We start from the raw sequence: 27832 nt of genomic DNA on the forward strand, positions 1-27832 counted from the left end.
AACAGAGGCCATTGCCACAAATGGAATAAAAGAATCTCTATGTACAATGTCATATTTTACAAAAATTTTAGATTACATATGTTTTCATTTTAAGACCACTACTTAATTCTTAGATTCACAAATCTGTAGCTCAAACTTATGCTACTTTACATATCAAAATTTAACATTTGGTGATTTGTTAAACTATTCAGCCTTTTAAATGATAATAGGAAATTTTATGGATATCCGTGTCTATATTCTAATCATCAATACTATTCTGTGAGAACCCTAAAGATGGAGAAGACATGAAATATTTTATAAATACTGGAAGCTTTTCTCTTTAATTTGTTTCTTGCATATATTTAAGATGACTTCACTATCTATTATGTAAAGTCAGCCCCCATAAATCTTATACAGATACAAAATCATTTAAAGAAAAATTTGAAATAGATATTTGAGTGAAGTTCATAACATATCTATGACTTATCTATTATATTCTATTTTTCATAGTCATTTTCATAGCCTAAATATCCTACCAATAATAACAATTATAAATAATAATTATTTTTTTAAAAAAAACTGAACTCTTATGGGTTATATATACTCCATAAGTTAGGGAGTCTGTTAATAACTTATTTAGCAAGTGTTTATTGAGTTCTTACTAAATATAAGACACTGTGGTAGATACTATGGAAAAGAGGATAGGACCTCCCCTTAATTTTCAATTTTACTGTGAAAACTATAGAAAACTATATACTACTTTGTAATTAAATAAGAAATCCAACAAATTTTTAAATAGAGAATAAAGGGTAAAGGATAATATACTTTACTTGGAATGATAAAGCCTCTTTGAGGAGGTGACTTTGAAACTGAGAAGTGAAGAAAAGGAGAAAACAAAGACCAAGAGAAGAGTAGCTTAGGTGGCATATTAGTTATCCATTGCTGCATAACAAAATACTTCAAAAATAATTGGCTTAAAACAATATACATTTATTAGTCCTGGTTTCTGCAGGTCATGAATCTAGGTACAGCTATTCTGAGAACCTCTGATTTGTGTGGTTTCTGAAGATTCTACTGGAGCAGGATTTGCTTCTAAGCTCACTCACGTGGATATAGTCAGAATTAGTTCCTCACCAGCTATTGGACTGAAGACTTCAGTTCTTTGATGACTTTTGGTCAAAGACCTCCTTCAGTGCTCTGCCTCATGGCCCTCTCCTTAGGGCAGCTCACTACCTGCAGCTGGCTTCTCTTAGAGGAAATAAGAAATAGTATTCAGTCTTTTATACCTAATCACTGAAGTGGCATTCCATTATATTGCTGTAGTCTATTCATTAGAAGCTGATTACTGGATCCAGTCCATACTCAGGAGAAAGAACTAAACAAGGATGTGAATTTCAGGAATTAGAGATCACTGGAGGCCATCTTAGAATCTGCCCACCATAAGTGGAAAAAAACAATGTGATATCCACAGTCCTGAGTGAGGAAATAGCTTGGAATACTCTAGGAATTGTCAAGAGACCAGTGTAACTGAAAAGTCAGGAGGGAGACAAGAATGTGTAATGAAATTGGGACAACACAAACCAGATAATTTAGGGCTGTGTGGGTCATGGTAGGAAGTTGTGAGTGTAAAAGTGAGAATACCTTCCCAGAAAAATCTTCCTTTTAATAAAAGATATGGGATTTTAAAAATGAGTAAAAGAATGTTGAATATATTCAAATTTATACTTTCAATGAACTAGGGTAGCAGTGTAACCCTGAATCCTCACACGCATACATCCAGTGATGAGGGAACTATGAATTATGCATGTAACATTTCTCAGCTTCTCACAGTTTTCACTGGAGCCTGCATTTCAACACTGATTGCAAACGGTCCATGAATCCACCCAAAGCCAGATATGCTGAACAAAAGCTGCTGTTGCCTGGGACAACCCTAGCCTTTAAGCATGTTAGGACATAAATTGTGTTTCTAGGAATTTTACACAGGATTTTTTTCTAAGCCTGTCCTTGCAAACCAAATGTTTCACATAATTTGAAGTTTCTTATGAATTTTTCCAAGTATGTTGTTTGTAACACCACTACAGAGATGAATTTTAATGTACAATTGGAGAACATATTCGCTGAGATATTTGATCTTGTAATTTACGGTATTGTTCTTTGTATAGTTGACTTTTTCTGCCATGGAGGCAGTGTTTCTTGGAAATGTTTCTACTTCCATAAAGTGGATAATGGAACCTAAGTACTTGCTATACATATATAATAGAGTCTAGAGATTTATTAGATATAACCTGGAGAGAGAGAAAATGTCAAAAAATTGAAAAAATATTCATCTGTAGGGAAATGAAATGGAAAAGAGCAATAACTTCCCATAATAAGTATTTTTAAAAACATCCTACCTAAAATCATTCTATTGGAGAAGCCATTCTCTTTTATCTATCATCTACGTTACAATAATATTTTATTAAGTAAATCAACTTATACGATTTTTCTTAGCTATTTGACTATATATCCATGCATGTATCCAGGAAGATGGAGATCATATTTTAATTTTATCATGTGCACAAAATAAAGTTATACCATAGTTATAAATGGAAATATCATTTCATTTTAGGTCATGGCTCTTTATTTTGTTCAACATTAGTGTTCCAGCTATTAATTATTTTATGTCTTAGCAACACATTAACAAAGAGCTAATTGAAGAACACAAAATAAGTATCAAGTAATTCCCCTAAACCCCCTTTCTCAGTAATTGTTTCTCCTTTTAAGAGAACATTATCTTTCTCACAGATGGTTGAAGTGATGTATTGTGGGAAATTAAACACATTTGGCTTTTTTCCTGAATTTTCTACTTCACATCTAAGGCCGGTAACCCCAGAAGTATTATTTAACTCTTCCCCAGATACCTTCTTAATCAACAGCAGTAGGATTCACAGTTGGAAAACTTTTTTCTTTTATGGTCCCCAAACACTGTTTAACTTTCTTTTTATTCCTCTTTTAAGGATTTGTAACATTTTAGGATAGCATGTGATAAAGAATATTTATTTTTAATCCAAAGGTAGGATTTAAAACAGACTTACTTGTAATCATCTAAAAATTTAATACTGTTAAGAATGTAGAGAAATGTCCCTAGAGATGGGTACGTGAACTGATGCAACCTTTCAGGAGAACCATCTTGCAATATCTCAACATTTTAAATGTGCAGACCTTTTTTTATCTATTAATTCAATTTCTGTTAATTAAATAAAGGGGAAAATATTTTTACACAATAATAAATATAAGAATATCTATTTTAGGTGTTTATGTGATGAAAAATGAATCTGTATGCTCATGTATAATTGATAAAATAATAATGATAATTAATAGCAGATCACGTTTACCAGGTTCTTACTATGCATCAGCAATATACTAAGTACATTTGTTAAATCATTTAATTTTCTCTATATCCTAATAATAATGTAATTGTCCCAATTCTTTGGATGAAGAAGATGAGCTGTAGAGATACTAAATACTAGCTCAAAGTTAGATAGCGAGTAAGTAGCAGATTTAAACATATTATGAATTCATATTATGAAATAATTAAGCGAAAGATAGGCTTGACATTTATGTACTGGTGTGAATGATAGTTAAGGGTTAAAAGCATAAAGTAGAATAATATGTTTAATATCACATTTATAAATAAATGTATTTGCATATGGACTATAAATAAAGGGCATCCAATCAATTTCCTGTAAGTTGTGGAGTATATATCTGTTTGTTTACTCTAGTTCATATCTCTAGTGATGGCCCCTAATCCCACTCTCCTGTTGGCTCCCATGTTTTATAAAGATGAGACTGAATTTGACATCCAGAAAGCAGCAGAGAGAGCCAGAGTGAGGGGGGCAGAATAAGAGAGTAAGAGGCATTATTGGCAATACTGGATTTCTAGTGTAGAGAGGAGAAATAATTTTTCCTCCAGCCTTCCAGATTCCTGGCTGAGAACTCCTCCCCACTCCTCTCCTAATAAAAATATTAACAGGAGAGGAACAAACACAAGTTTAATAACATAAATACCTCTTGTATAATGGGAAATATCCAAGAAAATGAAGTAACTCTCCAAAATGACCTAAGTCATCACCTTAAATACTATTTCCAACTAAAGACAGAAGAAAAATATTGGGAGTTGATGGAAGGCCAGTAATGCAAGGTTACCAGAAAAGCAGAGTAAAAAAGGGTATTGTTGTTACACAAATTTAAATCTGCATTCTTAATTTTTTTTAAGATTTTTATACTTGAAAGACAGAGAGGGGGCAGAGACATAGGCAAAGGGAGAAGTAGGCTCCCTGCAGGGAGCCCGATGTGGGACTCAATCCCAGGACCCCGGGATCAAAACCTGAGCCAAAGGCAGATACTCAATCACTGATCTACCCAGGTGGATGATGACACTATTTTTGAATTCAAATGTGCCGTTAATGAGTTTTTAAAAGAAAATACAGACAATGACAAACTTATTGGTGTTCATTGTACCTATGGTTTAAACAGGACTGGCTATCTCATCTGCAGATATTTGATTGATGTACAAGGCATGAGGCCAGATGATGCAATTGAAATATTCAAAAGGTGCCGCGGACATTGCTTAGAAAGACAAAACTACACTGAAGACCTTCAGAAAGATCTCATCAGAAGGAATAGGGATTCCAGTGTATCCAGATCAAGTGGTTTTAAAGATACAACACATATGATGGAACCAGTCCACACCACTATTAAATCTGTTAATCAAGGACATTGGTATAACCTACATCAGACCCAAGGTTACCCAGTACCTTCTCAGCATTTCCACAGTCAGACCCAAGATTTGCAGCAATCAGTAAGAAAATTTTCACAGAATCAGAACATTTACCAGCGAGGCCATATCCCTCCTCCTGGTGCCACTGGAGAGGACTATTCACAAAGGAGGTACTCTTGGAACGTAAAGCCAAATGCCAGTCAAGGAGCCCAGAATGCAATGTGGTATCCTGGCAGTTATTACAGACTATCCTGTCCAACCTATTGTGGGTGGACTGAATGACACAAACCTGTCCTGGAAATCTTCCTATAGGCAGAGCAGGACTGAAGAGAGCTGGAGTGACTTCTTATAAGATCAGGCCAAATGAGGTTTATAATCTATTTTATTGCTCCCTTATGTGTTCATGCTTTAAAAAAAAATGACTCGATACTTACCTCTTTGCTGATAAATTTACATTATTTGCAACAGTAAAGGAAATAATGTGTCATCCAGTTTTAAATCCTTTTTAAGGAAGATGATATTGTAGAACTGATAATATAATAAAGAATTTCCCGTGTAAATTTTTTTAAAGTACCCAAATCTGCATTCTTCATTAATAAGAGTTTCTAGAGATGGTGTAGAGAAGGACTCCCCCTTACAAGAGATTTCCCTCCTAAGAGTAAATGTCTCTTTTAAGAGGAAAAGTTCTACTCTGTTTTCAGAGCTTTTCAAAGATGGTTAGCCCCAAATAACTTTTATGGCACAGAGTCATATTGTGGGGTGACAAATTCTGCTCCCCAGTTCCAACTCCTCCTCTGTATTTACCAACTATTTCAATCTGTGAAGGCTGACTTTTTCTTAAGCTACTTTGACCTGGAACTTTATCATTTGAAATAGTGCTTTTTAGCTGTTGAAGGGTCATGTGTTTGATCCTGGGACATTGTAGGTTATTCCATTCTGGGTTTGTTTTTATTGTATGTGGGTTTTTTTTTTTTTTTTGGTTTCATCTTTTTGCGTAGTTTTTATTCTGTGCTTTCATTTCACATACAGATTTCCTCCATTACCTGAAAGTAGAGGGCTCCTATGAAAACTTTTGTAAGTTGAAATGGCATGAAGTAAAGAAGCAATTACCATTAATTTATATGGAAACATTTTTGAGAGTTCCCAAACCCCAAAACTAACCTCTCTTAGGCTTTTCTGATATCTTAAGATATATCTTGCTAATGGATTCACAACATAACCAAAATAAAACATAGATGTTCATAGACAATTCAAAGCTACAGCAGCTTGATGCTGAGATGCCGAGTATGGTTCCTCAGGAAGAAGCCATGTGGGCCCCTCAGGATGCTGCTACCTGTAGAGTGGCTCTTTGTAAAACAAATGTTGAACACTATATTTACTATATTTGCTTTTTGCTCTTCTTTTTTTTTTTTGTAGAAGTAAAAATCTACTTTGGATTTATTTCAGTTAGGAAATACAGGTACTAATGTAGGTCTTTCATAAAAGTTAGTGGCATGACATGAACTTTAGAAAAGCAAGGGATACCTGTATGTGTATTTTAAACATTTTTATTGCAAATATACTAACAAAGCCACACAAAGTATAATTCTTGGTTAATTTTCATTTCTGGTTCACTTGTTACAATTAGCTGGCAAAAAAGGTAAAAAAATGGGTCTAGAAAGGAGCATAGTGATGCTTATGCATGGTCTATGATGTTTACTTGTTACATTATTAATTTCTTGATTAGTGATGGCAAATCATAGCTAAGACCAATGGTTTCAACATTATTTCAATTGTGATCTCTACTAGCCAAGAATATTTTTGTTAGATTCTATTTATGTGATTTGTAATGAGAAAATAAGAGATGTTAAAAAATATTGTGATATAAAATTTCTCATAATATCAAAACACTTTCTCAGAGTACATATACATATACACAGACATATATACCACATATGTATGGGTGCCTATGCATACACACATTCTTTTGCCTCAGATATCACAAGTCATTTTCCTGCTAGGCAAAACATTGATTGGAAGCTATACCAGACAGTTTATGGGTTCACCAGCACTACCTAGAGACCATTAGATCTTATTTAAATACATCAGAGCTTCAATTCTTAGTAAGTGACTCAAGTAGTCCTTACTAATCAGATTCCCAGAATACTTCTGGGAGCTTGGAACTCCATTATTTCTACTTCATAGGATAACTATTTTGGAGGAAATATCTAAATTGTGAAATATTGACTTGTTTACTAAGACAAAAATGAAAGCAGCAGCAATAGTTAGAAAAAGAATACTGCTCCAAACATTCTAAAATCAATATCCAACAGAGCCTCAGTGGACAAACAGAAGATAGCTATGTTCCAGTCTTCTGGGGCATTTTTCTCTACCATTTTGGGTATAAATTGCCTTGTTATCAAGAAAAAGAAAACCCAAACAGCAATGTCTAGGAGAGAAAGAAAGACGCATCATACTCCCCAGTAAATTATTAACAAAGAAGATAAATCAACATGCTTTGCAGGCCCTACTACAACATTTATGAATTGCTCTCAGTCCTGAAGAGGAATATAATAATTTAGTTCTTGGATTTCGAGAGTTGTATTTAAATATATTTTAAAGATTTCAAGACAGATTTGTTTTTGCCTTTCAGGTGTTACATAACAATCATTGCCAACATTCTACTTGCTTTGGTTATTTCCTTCGAACAATTTACCATATTATGTACTTATGCTCTAAACACCTGTGTTTTTAATTTGCTTAAAAACATTTCTATTAAATGTTCTTTCTTAAAATTTTGTTGAAAAAAAGTACCTTTTGATATTTACTAATTTTGTATTTTAAGTGAAGATGGCCTCTCATATGGCTCATTTGTATACTCACTGATATTTCTAAGTATTTTTTTAGATTCCAATCTTTGCTACAAGTTATGTTATGCTCTGCCAAGATGAACAATGAGAAGTAAAGCTGAGGGGAAGCTTTTCATATCAGGTTAAATTTATAACTTGTTGAAGAAAATTAATACCTAAAACAATAATTTTACTAGAAGTCGATAAGGGTTATAATGCTATGACAATAATGCTTTGAGGGAACACATAGGAAATCAAATCTATTTGCCTGAACAACTTGAGGAAAAGCACTTGGTAGATGAGCAGGAACTTGCTTTCTCTTTTTAAAGATGTATTCATTTATTTATTTGAGAGAGAGAATACAGGGAAAGATCAGAGGGAGAGAATCCCAAGCAGACTCCCTACTGAGTACGGAGCCCAACATGGGGTTCCATCCTACAACCCCCAGATCATGACCTGAGCTGAAACCAAGAGTTAGATGCCTGACTGACTGAGCCACCCAGGTGCCCCATGAGCAGGAACTTTCTATGGAGCTGTTATGCCACTAACATTTCCACCACAGGGACTATGCACATGCTTTTTTTTTTTTTTTTTTTTTTATCTGCCTGGAAAGCTGTTCCCTTCCATTCTACCTTCCTCCTTCCTTTACCTTATAAGATACTCTCCATCCTTTATGTATTAGCAAGCACTACCCTTATCCTCTCAGGGAGACTTCTGTGGTCCTGCAATTTGAATGTTTTCTTCATCTGCACTTTAGTCAGATGAGTGACTGAATGCAGTTTACTAAGGTTTACCATCCTCATTCATCAAATAGACTAATATCTACCCTATCCCCAATAAATCATAAAACAGGAGGTGTTTAAAAATGATTGCATTTTATCATCATGCACACTGTTATAGTTAACCATTTCATTTTAACTCGATATTCAATCCAGTTTTGCCCATCTTTTAAAAATCTTTATGTTGGCAGGCTGAACTTCAATAAAAAATATATATAAAAAAAAAGAAAAAAGAAAATTCATTAGTGTTAAGAATCTTTATTTTATAGTCGTGTCTCTTAGGATTAGTAAACTAAGATCACTTGCCCTTTTACTTGTAGTTTATATCCTTAGGATTTCTTTATGATATTTTTTATAATCCATCTTCTTTATTATCATCAGAATTAACAGAGGCACATTACACCTCAGGATTTCCTACTTATATATAAATCTACAGTGTAATCAGTACTTTGTTTCCATTTTTCTCTCAAATACCAAAAAATATCATCTAACTTATTCTCAATTATTGAAAATAAGTCATTATTATCTTTTATCATTCTTGGTCATTTTTCACATTTGGTTTAATGTCCCTATATTTCTTAATAAATCGTAATTGTCTAGCACATGCAAAATAATGTTCAATGCATGTTGTAGGTTATGTTGTACTTTGTATCATCACAGGATAAAACATCGTAAAACTCAGGTAGGGATTGCTATCCTTTTGACAAAACACAGGTAGAGAATCCTTTTCCTTGTGAACACTAATTAACCTAGTCTGTGCCATTGCTAATACTTTCTCTCCTTCCAGTATTACCACCAATTAAGAACCCAGATATATTTACCTACTTTTCTCTCCTTTAAGTCTTTTTTCCCACCTCCTCACAATAAGGAAACCAGCTTTCAGTTCACATTTCTAACTCTCCTCATTTACATTTCAGAGCTAGAATGTTCTGCCTTCACACATGTAGAGATTTTTCAGCAGTCTGACAGTTTTTAATTTGATCTTGTTTTGCAGGTCATGAATTCAATTTCTAAATGCTTTACCATTTTTCGTTTTCTCAAATAGAATAATGTTCCATCCATCAATTGTTATCTCCTTATCTTCAGGGTTTTGGTTTTGTTTTTTGTTTTTTTTCGATTTCCCCTGAACCAAGGTCAATGTTTGTAAAATCTGCTTTTTACTAATTAAATCTGACATCATTTGATAATATCAATGATACCTAAATAGCATATGAAATTATCTTCAAGGGAATCCACCCTGGTGAATTGGAAGGTATTAGAGATTACATTTACAATAATAAACAAGGCATGTACATTATTTTCAATAATTTTTGAATTATTCAGACTCTATAACTGGTCTGTGAACTGGTCAGACATGTTCTCTCTAGCATTCACCAGAGAGAAAAGGTCTGATCACCTTTTAAAATGGTGTGTGCAAATTTTATTAATTATGTGTCTCCTTAGACTAAAATGTGCTGAATACTGCTTCTTTGAGACAATTTCTGCTTTGTTACTCAGAAATCTGAATTTTAAAGGGGAATAAAAAGTATCTTAAAAGCATGTAGATTAAACTAGCATAAATTTTATTGGAGAACTTCACCTCACTTTATAAAAAATAATCAATTGGTATTGATGAAAATACGTATAATTAGTAAACAGTATCATATAGTGAGAAAAAACTAGATGTCCTCCCCAAGGTATCTGGGGAGGCTCATCGGGGATTAAGGCCCATTTTCTGCTGGGCTTTTATGTGCTGATAAAATAAAAATGCAGACAGCAAGGAGATGTCCTTGACTATATGAAAGTTCCATCAAACATGAATTTGAAGTTACTAAAGAACAATTATGTTATTAATAATAAAGGGACATGTCTCTGTGTTTTATATTTACAGGGTAGAATCTGATACTAGTTAGCAGAACTGATAACCAAATGTGGTAGGTATTAAATAGAGCTTAATATACCTTATGCCTTCTTTCTTTTAGACCAATCCCAATTTTACATTCAAAGAGCCATGTAATCAGACTACAATACCATTGCTCTTTGGAAGTTCATAATTTACTTAGAATTAAAGCCACAATCATGCTCTATGCCTCAGCGTATTCAGCAATAAGCCCAATCACTCCCCATTTTCGGAAGCAAAGCTTGGCTAGAGGGCTAGGGCTAGTCATTTGGCTCCAAAACAGAACTGTGGCTATGACTCAACATCCACTCTCCATGTTTGTAGATCTCATATATTCTGTGTGCCTGTATAAACTCTAGAGCTATCTTGTAGTTTCTGTCTGTGGACAATAGATGAGTATGCATAACCAGGTTGAATACAAGGGAGCAAGATTTAAATAGCGCATCTTATCCTTAGCATGATGCTCTTCTCTCCAGTGCCTAAGTGTGGCAACAAGGAAAAGGAGATTTAAACTTCAATTGAGAACAAAACAGGCATCTGGGTGCCTCAGTTGGTTATAGGTCTGCCTTCAGCTCAGGTTATGATCCCAGGGTTCTGAGATCAAGCCCCACATTGGGCTCCCTGGTCAATAGGGAGCCTGCTTCTCCCTCTCCTGCACACTTGTGCTATCTTGGTCGCAGTCTCTGTCTGTCTCTCTAAAATAAATAAAATCTTAAAAAAAAATTAAAAAGTTGAAAACAAAAGTTAGTCATGGGTAACAATCCAGTAGGATATGGTTGAGAAAAGCATTGATTTAGAAATCAAAAGACCCAGTCTTCTCTTCTGGCTCTGATGCTTACTGGCTCTTTGGCGTTAAGCAAGATACTAAACATTTCAAAATTCTCATTCCTCATCTCAAGTGAAAGGTCATGAATTTCCTCCTGTTATTCACACATAAATTTCTTTTTTTTTCTTTTTAACGATTCATTCATTTATTTGAGAGAGAGAGAGACAGAGAGACAGAGAGAGGCAGAGCAGCAGGGAGGGGCAGAGGGAGAGGGAGAAAGTCCAAGCAGGCTTCCCAATCAGCACAGAGTCCAACACTGGGCTCAATTTCAAGGCTCTGGAATCATGACCTGAGCCAAAACCAAGAGTCTGTTGCCCAACTGATTGTACCACCCAGGTGCCCCCATACGTGGATTTATATAAGAATCGAATGGAAATCCACATCTGAAGCATCTTATTTAGAATTGTGTTAATTACAATGGAACCACTGAGGCAAAAGGATTACGAAAGGGGGCTGGGAGGAATTGGATTGCAGCCATGCCAGGGCCCCTGAGGCATGGAATCTATCTACACCTCTGACTATTTTTCTAACTGTAACTTTTGGAAAGCTTCAGATGCCTCACCCATAAAGTGAGGCTTTAATAATATCTATTTCTGAAGAATATTGGGCAGGTTAAATGACAGAAGTGATGGAAGCCATTTAGCAAATGGTGGGGCACATAGTGCATGAGAAACACTTGCTGCCTCCTTTGTTACTGTTGTCATTAAACTTAATAAAAGCCTTCACCTTGTTCCCTCCCAGGCACATTTCTCTCATCTGTCATATACTTGACACTGAACATTGCAATTTTACCACCAGCAGAAGCCAGTATGAGAGACTGGGACATCTGGTGCTCAGGAGAGGCTAGGCTTTGACAGAATATGTCTCTCAAATCTTTCAAAGAAAAGAGAGTAAAATTGAAAAAAAAAAACAGTACTATTAACAGGGCTCTGCAAACTACAGCCTGTGAGCCAAATCCTGCCCACCATCGGCCACCTGTTTTGTAAATACATTTTTATCAAAGCACAGCACATCTATTCATTTCCATCCTGTCTCTGGCTACCTTAATGCTGCAGAGTTGAATTGAATGGTTGCAAATCAAGACCCTGTGGCCCATAAACATGAAAGCATTTCCAATCTGAACTGTCACGGAAAATGTTTGTTGACCCTGGTATAGTTCAGGGGGCTGTGTGGGAAGACACAGCACAAGAAGTCAAGGAACTACTTTTAACTAAAATACCAAATACTGAAGTAATTCATCAGAAAACCAAAATTCATGCAAGCAACATTAAGATTCTGAAATGGATTTTTAAGTAAAAAGTCTCACCAAATCCTGCTATCAGAAGACTGACCCTCAACACAAGTCTATCTTAGAACATATTGCTGGACAGAGGTGCCTTAAGCAGCCAAAGGGAAGGGAAGCATAGACATAAGGAAGAACACTGTGGGCTAGTGGTTATATGCCAGCCATAAACATCCATGATGCCTCTCTGAAAATGGGTCCAAAACTCAGTGTGTAAAGGTCTAACAATAGATTCATAGAATATAAAGGAGAGTTCTATAGCCTGAGAGCTAAAGAAAGTAAATGCTTAATTGCACCTTACCTTTTAGAGTGAGTCCATGATGATACATATTCAATATTTTATAAGCAAGTTTTATTTTTATTTTGTTCTTTCCCATCACAAATGTGTGTGGTTGACCAGCTAAATATACTCTTAGAAGAAGCTAATGATTACTATATTCCTCTTAAATGTACTTCATATATAAGACCTAACATATAATCACTTAGGGGCCAAATTGAATAAAGTATTTAAATGATTATGCAGATATTTTTGTACAAACACAAATTATGGTAATGTTGAGACTGAACCAGTGGTTTGTGTATGGGAGCCTCTGATATTGCTCAAAATGTTAATTGCTGATTGACTTGTGAGAGAACAAATCCATTGTACATACATATCAAGGAGTGTTAATTGTGATAAACCAAAGAAAGGGCTTATTTTTCAGAATTGAAATAGGTTTTTAAAGTTGAGGGGCATCTCTGAAATCATTCCACTTGTCTGTTTGCAGGTATTTAAAATAATCTCAAATGCAAGCTAGTAAGATATAATGGACAATCACTCTTAACAATGTAATTGTTATACTCAAGTTATATGCCAAGGAAGGTCTTACTAGTTGTGATAACAGACACAGGTAGATACTGGCAAAATGAATCTTTGAAGCCATCTTACCTAATTTTCATGGTCCTTTAGAAACATTCTGACTTAAGCTTTTTTTTTCCTTTGACAAGAGTTAGCCTTTAAAAACAGTAAGCTTAAATTTCTATCTTTGCCTTTCTGAAATTAATTTATTTTATTTAACTATATATTTCAGTTATCTCCTTTGTGTTCTTAGAGCCACATTTAATTGTTCCCATCTCCAATAACATATTTTAGAAATACCTCTTATTTCTGAAGCTTTCTATCATTGTGATGTTGGTCAGGATTGGAGGGACATACCATATTGTCTTTTAAATCTATTTTACTTAAGTTCATTAGTAAAACCCCAATTATGACATTTTTATCAAGCATTATCAGAGTATATGGACTGAATTTGCACAATCTGCTTACTAGATTGATGGTTTATATTAGTAATTGACAGAAATGCTGGTTTCTAGATTTCCCTGTAAATCAAAGCATACAGGGAGGATAAAATTATTTTATAAAAGCCTCATCCATCCATTATCACTAGACAATATGCAATGGGAAGACAGGAGAGGAATGCCAAGAATCAGACCTGCAGGAACAATTGTGGAATGACTTTCTTCCCACCTCCAGAATCAAAGGGCACCTTGGGATCATCTCCGAACAGCAGTCTGGGCTGGTGTCCAATACTGTCAACTCCCAATTAGATACAGCTGCAGAATCTCCTAAAAACTCTACTGTCAATATATATTTTTAAGAAAATAAAACAGATACAATTATATCCATTAAAGGATATGCTTATTTTCTGAACCAATTCCATGAGAAATACTTCCTGTGAAGGCCTCAGGCAGGTTCTCTGCACTAAGACACATGAGTGGACTGAGCCCCATGCAAAATGCAGAAACAAATCTGACTGTTAAAATGTTCATTACACCCATGGTCACGATGACTCATCATCTAGCCTGAGACTGTATAGAGGAGGAAGAGAGAGGACTAATTATAAATGGAGTTTAATTAAATCTCTAGAGCCAAACTGAGTAAGAAAGAGAAAAAAGATTCTTTCACAGAGGTTAACTTAAATTTGACCTCCATCCTAGACCTGTAGTTGCAGGCATGATTGCCCCATTTTGTCAGATAGAAAAAACCTCAAAGCAGAGAGGCCAAGGGGTTGGTCCCACATTAAACAGCCAGAAAGAGGCAATGTTAGATTCTGAGCCCTGAGTTGTCTGCTTCTACCCATAGCCTCTCCACTAGACCATCCCTGTGCTGTGAAGGAGGATGAGGTAGGAGAGCAAAATGGGGAGCATAGCGACCTGTGTTTGAATCCCACTTTTTAGCCTTTTTGTGCTGCAGCTTCCTTATCTGTACAATGGGGAAAATAATAATAGTGTTAAAATTAGTGTATATAGATAACCTGTTATTTACTACTAAAGGGTGTGCTATTATCATTATATGCTATTTACTCCCCAATTCTAAGCATTTTTTTTCCAGAAAAATAAATTTTAAAGGAAAATTGCATAAATTTCCTGAATAATCAAAATGTTCAGACTTTACTTGGCTTGTAGAGATAGAACACGCACACATACACATTTATACATACATGTGTGTTTATATCAATTTAAAAAGTCAAGAATTAATTTTAGAAATAGTAACTCCACTTAGACTATGCTGCATTTTCTTTCCCCAAATTAATGCAAAATCTACATTAGAATGGCTTTCAGTGTTTGAAGAAATGAAACTATTCAGGAGTTTACATAGGGAAGCAATTTGCTTGGATTGAATAAGGTAATACATAAGTATGTAAAACCCTTTCTCTGTAAATGCTGCTTTTAATTAGGAATGGAGCTCTGAAAGAAATCCTAGTTATTATACCCACGAATTGAACTCAGGCAACTATTTTAATTGGAACAGAAAGAACCAAAATGCAGAAGATTTATCAAGGAGGTTTAAAAAAAAAAAAACTAGTTCATAGAAAACAACATTTTGTGTTCTTTTTCTTCACTCCAGCACAGAGATTGGAATAATCCCCTTGTCAGAGGAGATGGATGGCATACATTCAGGATTCTGCAGGGCATTAAGTAGTTGTTGCCATGTCAAACAACTCTCTCCCGTTATTAATACTGAATAAAATCAACATTCTTCTCCTTATTTCCTTGGCTGGAGCATATATGCATATACGTGCTTATATATTCCCCTCCATTCTCAATCCTCCTTCCTATATTTTCATTCTTAGCATTTGTTGTAGTACTTACTCTATCGGGGGTTTTCTTTTCAGCAACTTCTCTCCCTTTTTAGATGTTAGCTGAAGAAACCCTGACTTCATTTCATTTTTTCCCCTTCCTTTGGCCATTTTGTAAGGGAAAGAACATGTTTCTGTCATTCTCCCTCAAGTGGACTTACTTGCTAGAAGCAGTCTGTTCCTGTGATAGCCATGTCTGGATGAAAGGGAAAAGGAGCACTCAGTATGGGCAGATATAAGTCTGGAGAGGGCTGTAGTGAGGATGACTTCAGCTGCTACTCAATTGAGCCTCCCCTGCACAACACTTGAGAAGACAGCAGAGCTGATCTTGTGGACTTTCCTCTTGATCAGCCTCCTCCAGTTCCAGGAGGGGGACTGGGACAGGGCTAATTAGCATGCTGCAGGAAGTGTGTAATGACTCAGTGAGCTAAGTGTCCAACTCTTGATTTCCACTCAGGTTGTGGTCTCAAGGCAATGAGATCCAGCCCCACATTGGGTTCTGTGCTCAGCAGGAAGTCTACTTAAGATTCTCTCTCTCCCTCTGCTCCCCCTGCAAAATAAATAAATAAGTCTTAACAACAACAACAACAAAAAAGAATTGTGTAATAGTCTAACAATGATTAAGCCAGTAGTTCTATGTCACTTGGTAATATCTGGGGCAGGTAGAGCACACCCTCCTCAATGAGTTCATGAAGAATGAAGTGGGGGCACCTGGGTGGCTCAGTCAGTTAAGCATCTGCCTTTGGCTCAGGTCATGATCTCAGGGCCCTGGGATTGGGATCATGCTCAATCAGAGATCCCTGCTCAGCAAGGAGTCTGCTTGTCCTTCTGCTCCTCCCCCGGCTGGTACTCTCACTCTCTCAACTAAATAAAATCTTAAAAAAAAAAAAAAAGAATGAAGTGAAAGTTTCTGAAAATACTGGAAATGATATTGAGGTAAATGAGGTCTAGAATAGTAGCAGCAGCAACAGTGGTAAGACTAAAAGCGAAATAATTGGTAGTAGTAATAGTGGTAGTAGAAGTGCTGGTGATTGTAACAGTGGTAGCAAGATTGAATTTCTATTGAATATTTATTATATGGAAGGCACTATTCTAAGTGCCTTATGTGAATTCCCTTGTTGAATCTCTGTAGCTATTAGGAGACTACTACTGTACTTCACAGAGAAGGAACTGAGGTAAAGAGAAATAATTTGCTTTGTTAAGGTCACATAAAGTAATATGTATTTGAGGAGGGATTCAAACAGAAGTCTTTCCTACAGTTTTCCAAAAGTGAAGCTCTTTTCCCTGATTCATACTGTCTTGTATTGTGTTATGTAAATTTGTGCAGAGTTTTGTGAAAATCCTGAGGAATTGAGATTCCTCCTCGCTAGGAGAGTCTGTTTTAGAGTTCAGGTTTTGAACCACCATAAATGTAATCTTTCTTAAAACTAACATTTTGTAGTATTGTATGAAGGATACTGGAGAGGAGTATGGCAGGGTCTGTGTCCATTCAGTGTGACACATTTGCATGCCATGTGCCTCCATGATTACTTAAAAGGAGGACACGGAGTTAAGATAGCCTTACTGTTGTTAGCCTATGTCGATTTAGTTCTTGCCTTATTATCATTTTACATATTCACTGAGCAAATTTCTGATCTTTATTTAAGAAGGCCTTTCTCCTGGGAAAGAACATGCTGACCAGCTATTTTAATATTGGGCTCCACAGCCATTATACATTCTATTACTCATTATTTAATTGACTTGCTTATACCAATTAATTTTGGGTTTGAGATACCTCGAGATGATTGTCTTCCCCCTCCAAGGAATTAATCACATCTGGATATATTGATGATCAAAAACAAAGGTCTATAGAAGCAACACAGACATTGGAAAGGTTTTTATACATATTAGTGGCATTAGAATTATCACCTTATAGTCTATTAAATGTTCTTACATATATTACACTTATTTAGATGGTCTTTGTTGATATCTATATGAAACTAGGCTATTAAAGCACAAGAGCATGGACCATGTCTTTATTCATCAGTAAGTCCCCCAAAACTGGCATCGAAGCTGACATATTATAGGTTTTTGATAACATCTGTAAAATGATCAAAGGCTCTTGTCTGATCCTCACCAAGTCTTTAATATAGGTAGAGAAGGTTATGTTATCTCTATTTTACAAATGAGCTAAATAGGGCAGAGGAAAGTTGAGCAATTTGATCATGGTTCAATATAAGTGATCAATTACTAAATCCACAATATTTTCATTTTTATTATTTTGCACTGTAGTAAACAATGGTGAGTATTATGAGTCCCCAGACTTATAGTTTCCAGGGCTCACTTTCCAAAACAAACAAACAAAACAAAACGACGCTGCCACGTACAAAATCAGGTAGAGGGATCCCTGGGTGGCGCAGCGGTTTGGCGCCTGCCTTTGGCCCAGGGCGCGATCCTGGAGACCCGGGATCGAATCCCACGTTGGGCTCCTGGTGCATGGAGCCTGCTTCTCCCTCTGCCTGTGTCTCTGCCTCTCTCTCTATCTCTCTGTGACTATCATAAATAAATAAAAATTTAAAAAAATCAGGTAGAATTTAAGAGACTTGTGCAAGTACTTAAGCTTGAAACTTAAGCTTTATTTGGTTCATGTTTTATCTGTCTTGGATATGCTAGTTTTTCATTGTTGTTCTAATAATCAGTTGTTAAAGGCTCTGCCAGACCCCAAGAGAAATGTGATTTTTTTTTCTTATAGAATTTTTACAAAAATTTCCTTCTTGGAGAATTGGCAGTTCTTTTATCCTGACACACTTCCTTAAGTCAGGGTATCAGATGCAGAATAATCATAAAACCAAGATTCCCTATGGTTGGGGTGTTTCATGTAACATCTTTAGTGATGTGTTTGATTTAGATATGTAGGAGTTGAGGGATTTAGGGGAGTAGAATCATGTCATTGAAGGTCCATGAATAGTAAAGTATAAAGAATATAGAGAGAACCCAGAATCAGAGAGATTAATGTGGGCCATGGAGAAGAAAAATCCAGGATGAGGTGTGAGGGTAGGTTTGGTCTCCAGTCCTTAAAGACTGATGAAAATGTCTGGACCTTAGATAATAGGCCCTGGGAAGTAATAGATTTTTGAGCTAGGTGATGATACGATAAAAATTATATGTCAAGAAGAAAAACCCTAAAGCATTGTTAAGATGCAATATGTTAGCACTACATTTCAGTCACAGAGTAAATGAAAGAGGAAATCTTGGAAAATCAAAAACATTATTACTCCACCAGGAATAATCACACTGAAATTATCAGCCAAAAATCTTGTCCCTTGGCACCACTGTTTATGTGGCCTTTCTCATACCACACCTGGAACTCTTTCTCAGACTCTTTTTGGCTTTTCCTCTCTGAGTTCCCTAAATCTCTATGCTGAGTCATTGCCTTTTCTCTGGCTACATAGTTTCATCACTTTCAATATTATCCATGTGTTGATGACTCCCCAAATCCATATCTCCAGCCTCCACCTTTTATTTAAGATCTAGACTCATTTAACCTAGAACTCCATCTACATGTCAGACTAGATTGATTGATTGATTGATTAAGATTTTATTCATTTGTCGTGTTTGACAGTATTTTTAAAATCAGTATATCTAAATAAAATCTCTAAAAAAATAAATAAATAAATAAATAAATAAATAAATAAATAAATAAATAAAATCTCTGAATTTGTTTCCATGTATTGTCTCTGCCCCCAACCTATAACTCTCCTAGCTTTCCCTGTCAGAGAAAATACTTCTGCATTAACTCAGCTACCCATATCAGAAATCTAATAGTTAAACTGAATTAATTGCTTTCCTTCATACCCCACATTCAATTCATTAATAATTTGCTATTGGTAAAATATATTTTGATTAAAAAAAAGCCATCCTCTAAGGATTCTGGATATACATTAGCAGCAGAAATAGCAGAGGTGTAAAATCTCATGAAACACCACATTAAAAACAGACAAAGCACCTAGAGAGCAAACCCAAAATCCATGGATAATATTCACTATAGATTTAAGCAACAGAGTGTCCCCTGATCTCCAAAATATAGTGAGAAGATTATAATCTGTAGGCAGCATTTCCCACTAAATTAAACCTCCTACAGAGCTCATTTTAGGTCTGGGGCAGGAAATACACAAGCTAGGCCTGGGTTATTTTGTGATTCCAGATACCAAGGAATCTATCAAAGCCTACTTTGGGGTCATGTTGAAATAATGCTATAACCATTCTGAATAGTCATTGGCTAAAGATGGGTCTTTGAACTTCTTTGAAATAATAATTGCAGAGGCACTTCGGTGGCTTGATCAGTTAAGCATCTGCTTTCGGCTTGGGTCATGATCCCAGGGTCCTGGCATCCAGCCCTGCATCAAGCTCTCTGCTCAATGGGGAGCCTGCTTCTCTGCCTATTTGTGCTTTCTCTCTCTCATCAGATAAATTTTAAAAAAATTTAAAAAATATTAATTGAAATATATCAAAATCTAACAAATATTGTTTAAATCCATGAGTTGAAAATGATATTTTTTCAATTAGTCCCACCCCTTTCTCTTGCAAAATGAGTAGAATAAAGAGCAGTCTCTCTCTATACCCACTGCCTTTCTTACACAGACATGTATAACCATACTTCCCTGAACATGCCTGATCTCTATATACATTGCCCTTCTCAAAGATAATTATTGACCAACCAATTATTTCTTTTTTTTTTCATTTATTTATTTATTTATTTATTTATTTATTTATTTATTTTGAATCTATATATTTTAAAAAAACACCTTTTTTGATATATAGTATTGGCAAATGTATAGACCTGGGCCAGCACTTTCATCATCAAAATACAGAATAGGTCCATCAACTCAAAATATTTGCTTGTTGATGCTCCTCCTTGTCATCAACCCTTGGAAATCACTTACTTGTTTTCAATCCCTATTGTTTTGACTTTTCTAGAACATAATGTAAATGGAATGATACAGTCTGTAGTCACTTGAGTCTGGATTCCTTCATATACCATAATTCATTTGAGATTGATCTACATTGTGTGTATGAGGAATATGTCTTTTATCATTGCTAAGTAAGATTATATGGATATAACATAGCCTGTTTATTTGTTCACCAGTTATAGAACATTTGGATTATTTTCAGTTTGACTTATTATGAAGAGAGCCACTATAAGTATCCATTTACAAGTTTTAGTGTGAACAAAAGTTTTCATTGTCTTATGTAAATACCTAGCAGTAAGATTGCTAGGTTACATTGTTGTAAGTGTATGCTTAACTTTATAAGAAATTCCCAAACCTGCTTTCTAAAGTGGCTAAACCATTGTAATGTTTAAAAAGAAAGAAAGAAGAAAGAGAAAGAAAGAAGAAAGAAAGAAAGAAAGAAAGAAAGAAAGAAAGAAAGAAAGAAAGAAAACAAAGAAAGAACAAAAGAAAGAAGGAGGAAGGAAGGAAGGAAGGACAAACAAACAAATGTGTCATGTTTGGAAAATAATGGGGAAGCAATTTGTTATCTTCAAAACTATCATATTAGTGGTAACGCATGTATCCTAGTATTCCTATCTGAACTATACCATTGGGTAACCAAAGAGCAGATGAGAAGTGTCTCTTACTAAAGTATTTCTGCTAAGAAATGAATTATCAGATTAAAATATATCACCATTTTTCAATTTCTAATTGAGTATTAAGCATAGATTAAGTATTGAGCATTAAGTATAAATAATTATTGGCATCACTAAAAGAAACATATCAGACATAATGTGCCTCCTAATGAAAGAACACAAAACTACTACCAATCTTGATAAAGGATCAAATCCAAGTCTGATGAAGCCTCTAGATCCAGCTGCCAATTTTCAGGAAGAACAGAGGACAGAGGATCACAAACTGCACCATGTTTATGCAATCAACAAACTCCAGATCAAGAAAACCTTCATTTTAAATATCTCAGGACTTTTAACAAATATTTTTAGAAAGGATGAGGAAAGGTATAATTTCAAAGAGGCTTGTAAGATGCATCAACTTTAAGAAAAAAATTGACCTAGTCCCAACTATGCTGGCTAGGGATGCACACTAGGTGATAAAACTATAAAATTGGGAGGAAGAGATAAGGGTAAAAGTGAGAGTAGTGCTAATTTTAAGAGAGGAAAAGGATTTTGAGAATGGGAACATGAGATTAGCCAAAGAAAAATGATCTGAAACAGACCCTTGCACAATATCACTCTTTATAAGGTAGGAGAACAAATAATAAAAAAGAAGGAATATTTAGGGGAACCCTGGGTGGCTCCATGGTTTAGAGCCTGCCTTTGGCCCAGGGCGCGATCCTGGAGTCCCGGGATCGAGTCCCACGTCGGGCTCCCGGCATGGAGCCTGCTTCTGCCTCTCTCTCTCTCTCTCTCTCTCTCTCTCTCTCTCTCTATGTCTATCATATAAATAAATCTTAAAAAAAAAAAAAAAAAAAGAAGGAATATTGAGAAGTGTTGGGGGCAGCCCCGGTGGTGCAGCAGTTTAGCGCAACCTGCAGCCCGGAGTGTGATCCTGGGGACCCAGAATCGAGTCCCACATCCGGCTCCCTGCATGGAGCCTGCTTCTCCCTCTGCCTGTGTCTCTGCCTCTCTCTCTCTCTCTCTCTCTCTCTCTCTCTGTCTCTGTCTCTCTCTTTTTCTCTCTCTCTGAATAAATAAATAAAATCTTAAAAAAAAAAAAAAAAAGAAGTGTTGGGCAAGAATCCCACGGGTTTAGTGTTTCAGTCGTTTCAGCCAGACAGTATTCTCAAGAAAGTACTCTTCAAGCTATAAACTTCTTCATAAATCTCTAGTAGGATCAACCTGAAAAGGAAATTTGGGGTTTGGACTTTGGAGAGACCTGGGTGACCAAGAAGCTCTTTTCCAGAAGTGGTAGGGGAGGCAAATTGAGAATAAAGATAAAGCAACCAAGTATCTTTTGTTTAAGATGTGTTCCAAATTGTCCTTCAACACTCCATTAAAAAAAACAACAACAACAACATGAGATATATTAGATATTGGACCAGATATACTAGGATCTTAGTTATTTATTGAATAAATGAATGAAAAAGATCAAAGACGTTTTGGAAGAACTTGAGATAAAGGTTGTAGGAATGATAACACTGGATAGAGTGTGAATCGGTACCTGCTTAACAGGATTTTGTGAGCCATGTAAGACTTCCTCCCAAAAGTCAAAAATTAAACTTGTGAAAGCAATCAATATAAATTTGAGGGAAGGCAGAAGCATCAGCTGATGCTCACATTAAAACAAATAGTTTCTCAAAATTAGTTCAGAATCTACTTTGTGCATATATTTCTAGCTCCAGCAATTAGTTGTTTTATTTGCAAATAAAGCACTTTCTACAAAGCACATTTCCATCCACATAACAAAGCTCAATAAAGTGTTTTTATTCCCTGCTGGCCACTATTACAGTTCTATTTTTTAATCAGCAGATGTTCACTTATTTCTAACTAGGTATAAACATGGCATTGAATGATATCACTGTGGTTCATAGATGTGTGCCTTGCTTATCTGAGGTTTAGCACCCTTTTCTCTTCTCTTCTGAGAAGTAAACAGCCTGCAAAGTACTGAAGTACAGAACATTTGGTTTAAGGTGGATACATTAGTTTGCATAATGGATTAAAACTTAGAAAAGTAAAAGTGAAACTCATAACCCTGCCATGAGAAATCTACTCATTGCTGTTGATGCCTACAAGGGACTTGCCATTCCCGTAACTTTTTGCTTCTTTGAAAATATGGATATGGTCTAGTGAATTGAAAAGAAAAAAAAAATCTATAATGTCGATAGAAAGAAAGAAAGAAAGAAAGAAAGAAAGAAAGAAAGAAAGAAAGAAAGAAAGAAAGAAAGAAAGAAAGAAAGAAAGAAAGAAAGAAAGAAAGAAAGAAAGAAAGAAAGAAAGAAAGAAAGAAAGAAAGAAAGAAAGAAAGAAAGAAAGAAAGAAAGAAAGAAAGAAAGAAAGAAAGAAAGAAAGAAAGAAAGAAAGAAAGAAAGAAAGAAAGAAAGAAAGAAAGAAAGAAAGAAAGAAAGAAAGAAAGAAAGAAAGAAAGAAAGAAAGAAAGAAAGAAAGAAAGAAAGAAAGAAAGAAAGAAAGAAAGAAAGAAAGAAAGAAAGAAAGAAAGAAAGAAAGAAAGAAAGAAAGAAAGAAAGAAAGAAAGAAAGAAAGAAAGAAAGAAAGAAAGAAAGAAAGAAAGAAAGAAAGAAAGAAAGAAAGAAAGAAAGAAAGAAAGAAAGAAAGAAAGAAAGAAAGAAAGAAAGAAAGAAAGAAAGAAAGAAAGAAAGAAAGAAAGAAAGAAAGAAAGAAAGAAAGAAAGAAAGAAAGAAAGAAAGAAAGAAAGAAAGAAAGAAAGAAAGAAAGAAAGAAAGAAAGAAAGAAAGAAAGAAAGAAAGAAAGAAAGAAAGAAAGAAAGAAAGAAAGAAAGAAAGAAAGAAAGAAAGAAAGAAAGAAAGAAAGAAAGAAAGAAAGAAAGAAAGAAAGAAAGAAAGAAAGAAAGAAAGAAAGAAAGAAAGAAAGAAAGAAAGAAAGAAAGAAAGAAAGAAAGAAAGAAAGAAAGAAAGAAAGAAAGAAAGAAAGAAAGAAAGAAAGAAAGAAAGAAAGAAAGAAAGAAAGAAAGAAAGAAAGAAAGAAAGAAAGAAAGAAAGAAAGAAAGAAAGAAAGAAAGAAAGAAAGAAAGAAAGAAAGAAAGAAAGAAAGAAAGAAAGAAAGAAAGAAAGAAAGAAAGAAAGAAAGAAAGAAAGAAAGAAAGAAAGAAAGAAAGAAAGAAAAATGATCTGAAACAGACCCTTGCACAATATCACTCTTTATAAGGTAGGAGAACAAATAATAAAAAGAAGGAATATTTAGGGGAACCCTGGGTGGCTCCATGGTTTAGAGCCTGCCTTTGGCCCAGGCGCGATCCTGGAGTCCCGGGATCGAGTCCCACGTCGGGCTCCCGGCATGGAGCCTGCTTCTGCCTCTCTCTCTCTCTCTCTCTCTCTCTCTCTCTCTCTATGTCTATCATATAAATAAATCTTAAAAAAAAAAAAAAAAAAGAAGGAATATTGAGAAGTGTTGGGGGCAGCCCCGGTGGTGCAGCAGTTTAGCGCAACCTGCAGCCGGGAGTGTGATCCTGGGGACCCAGAATCGAGTCCCACATCGGCTCCCTGCATGGAGCCTGCTTCTCCTCTGCTGAGGCTCTGCTCTCTTCTCTGCCTCTCTCTCTCTCTCTCTCTCTCTCTCTGTCTCTGTCTCTCTCTTTTTCTCTCTCTCTGAATAATAAATAAATCTTAAAAAAAAAAAAAAGAAGTGTTGGGCAAGAATCCCACGGGTTTAGTGTTCAGTCGTTTCAGCCAGACAGTATTCTCAAGAAAGTACTCTTCAAGCTATAAACTTCTTCATAAATCTCTAGTAGGATCAACCTGAAAAGGAAATTGGGGTTTGGACTTTGGAGAGACCTGGCGTGACCAAGAAGCTCTTTTCCAGAAGTGGTAGGGGAGCAATTGAGAATAAAGATAAAGCAAACCAAGTATCTTTTGTTTAAGATGTGTTCCAAATTGTCCTTCAACACTCCATTAAAAAAACAACAACAACAACATGAGATATATTAGATATTGGACCAGATATACTAGGATCTTAGTTATTTATTGAATAAATGAATGAAAAAGATCAAGACGTTTTGGAAGAACTTGAGATAAAGGTTGTAGGAATGATAACACTGGATTAAGAACATTTGGTTTAAGGTGGATACATTAGTTTGCATAATGGATTAAAACTTAGAAAAGTAAAAGTGAAACTCATAACCCTGCCATGAGAAATCTACTCATTGCTGTTGATGCCTACAAGGGACTTGCCATTCCCGTAACTTTTTGCTTCTTTGAAAATATGGATATGGTCTAGTGAATTGAAAAGAAAAAAAAATCTATAATGTCGATAGAAAAATCAAACACAAAATTTAGGATAAAAACATCAAAGGAAATAGATGTCTGCTTTTATCTCTTGTTATAAGAAAACACTTCAAAGAAAATCAAACTACTCTCTTTTCACTTCATTGCATAAGGTTTCCATGGATAATTCTTACATAGATCATGCCAGCCATGTTTGGACATGATATGACACATTTGGTGGACATTTCATTCATAAAACTTCTCTCTCAGTATACACTACACAGGTGGTTTCTTTGGATATTGGGGTATTCATTTCATCCCACTGGCTTATTCATGCTTTCATTAATGTTTCAAACTACCTGAATTACATTTTTTTTTTTGCAAATATTTCTCCCAACTTGATATATTTCTGGATAAATTGATTCCTAGACAAAGAAGCTGCAACAAAACCAGAATCACATCTCTATCTTAAGTCTCTATTCTTCCTCCTTCCTTTTAATGCAATCTATAGATGTAGTAGCTTCTACTTAGCCACATGTAATGCAATATTTATTACAAGTAAAGCTTTGATTCCATTAATCTGGTGTGCTCATCAGCATCAGTTCAGAAAACTTTATCTTTTAGACTATCTGAAATTGTGACAAAGATTTTAAAGTCATTAGCATTTAGGTCTGTGTTTCTTAAATTTAAACATATTTCATTATTATTCGGCAAACTCCTGTAGAGCGGCAGGACTTGTAACTCAGGTTCTCAGTGTATTACAATTGTTAACTCATTTAATGTGCATAACAGTCGTATGAGGTAGATTCCATTAATATCCCCATTTTGCAGATGAGGAAGCTGAAGCACAGATCTAAGTAATTTGTGTATGGTAAATTGTTGAGCTGAGTACAGGAACCCAGCCAGATTGACTCCAGAATCTATTCCCATTATGCTAGTCATAAGAATATCTGGCCATGCTTGTTTACATACAGATTCTAGGGTCTCATCACTAGGAATTCAATCCCATGTGCTCGAGGCCCAAGAGTTTATATGATTTCCTGCATTTGTTCGCTTAATGAGCAAGCACCTTCAATGTAGCTAACCTGATACAGTTATTTCATATATTTCATTTTTAAAAGGGAAACACTGGTTTCCATAAGTCCTCTAGTCCTGCTTCCCTGCATTTTAAATGTCACTGTACACCTGCATTTATTTTACCCGTGGGCAGAAGAAAGGACTTACTACACCGTGTGAGTTTTATAGGTGCCAAGATCCCATATGCTTCCCAAGCCCTTTGGTTTCAAATGTAATTCCAATATTTTTCTTCACCTAGACTGGTTTCTTATGAAAATGCAACATCTCTTCTTAAGTGTAATAACACTTAGAGTGTTAATCTATCATTTGTGCGCTTAGTGTAAATGAAAAATTAGAAAACAAGCACTGAGAACAGGGTTTAAAGTGGGGAGTGTGAATGTAAGGGTTGCCTAATAAGGGAATGGGAGAGAAGGGCCTGGCAGATGCCACCAAAAATATGGAATGAACAGCCCAGGAGGATGCTAAGGATAGCTATGGATCCTTGGTTTGGCCAAGGGTTTCTATGTTGCTAATACAGAATTGTGGTTTTAAAACCTTATCAGTCAGCTTCAGGTAATACCTGTCCTTAGAATCTGCCTCTCTGGGTGACATACCTCTTTGTCAGTAACTCATTTATAGATTTTGCTGCTGGTGAATTTCATTATCTAAACTCTTTAGGCAAATAGGTTGTAAAGTAGCCCAGTTTGGAGATGCATTTCAGTATTGATCATGCTGAGGCTATGTACAGTAAGGAAGCTAAAAATCTTCATGTCAGATCAAATGCTTTTGAATCAGTTGGGAAAAGGGATGGAAAACAAAGATCCTGACTACAGTTTCTTTCCATTTAGCACCTCTATGAAATGGTAAGAGGGAGAAACAGAACCTAACTACTCAACCATTCCTATTTTAGCTGGTTTAAAGCCAGGGTTGATTGTGAAATTTGACAGCTATAGTGTTTCTCACATGATTAGTAGTAACAGTCCCTAAAAGCTAAATCTCTTTAAAAAGTAGCCACTACGCTGCTGTTATATGGATACGTTTAGCCAGTTATAAACTAGTCCCATTTCAGCTCAGGTTAAATTTTCAGTATACTGCTATAGGATAAGAAGTGTAATTGTTCCAGTCACTGTAATTTGAAATAATTGATTTCAGCATTACATCATAGTTTTTGCAAACCAGCAAGTAAGAATATTAAAATACTTGTAGTATTACAGTAACTATAGTTTTTCACCACCAACTTGTAAGCATTTCCCCCACTCCTGGGAGTACTAATGTCTGGCTATGACTTTGAAAGTAAATGCTACCTTTGCTCCAGCATGTTCCAAGTCTTTTTCACTGTAGTGAATAAAGGGAAGGAATTAAAGAGCATTTAGTCATCCCAAAGGTCAAAAAGAATATTGTAATTCCAGAAAACTTCACTTTGCAGCTAAAACCCTT

The 27832-nt window shown here is 35.4% G+C and overlaps 2 protein-coding genes across 10 annotated transcripts in view; both read left to right on the plus strand.

Annotated features, from left to right (window-relative positions):
- LOC121486991 (RNA/RNP complex-1-interacting phosphatase-like) overlaps positions 1–5020 on the plus strand; it is a 62104-nt gene extending 57084 nt beyond the window's left edge. Inside the window, exons 3-4 of the mRNA XM_041748477.1 lie at positions 3741–3845; positions 4385–5020. Coding sequence (XP_041604411.1) covers positions 3741–3845; positions 4385–5020 — 741 coding nt within the window. The remainder of the gene's footprint in view (positions 1–3740; positions 3846–4384) is intronic.
- The window catches only part of TENM2 (teneurin transmembrane protein 2), a 3550639-nt gene that overhangs the window by 1742482 nt on the left and 1780325 nt on the right, over positions 1–27832 (plus strand). The gene's annotated exons all lie outside the window — the stretch shown is intronic.

This window comes from Vulpes lagopus, chromosome 3, assembly GCF_018345385.1.
Source record: "Vulpes lagopus strain Blue_001 chromosome 3, ASM1834538v1, whole genome shotgun sequence".
Taxonomy (NCBI): Eukaryota; Metazoa; Chordata; class Mammalia; order Carnivora; family Canidae; genus Vulpes; species Vulpes lagopus.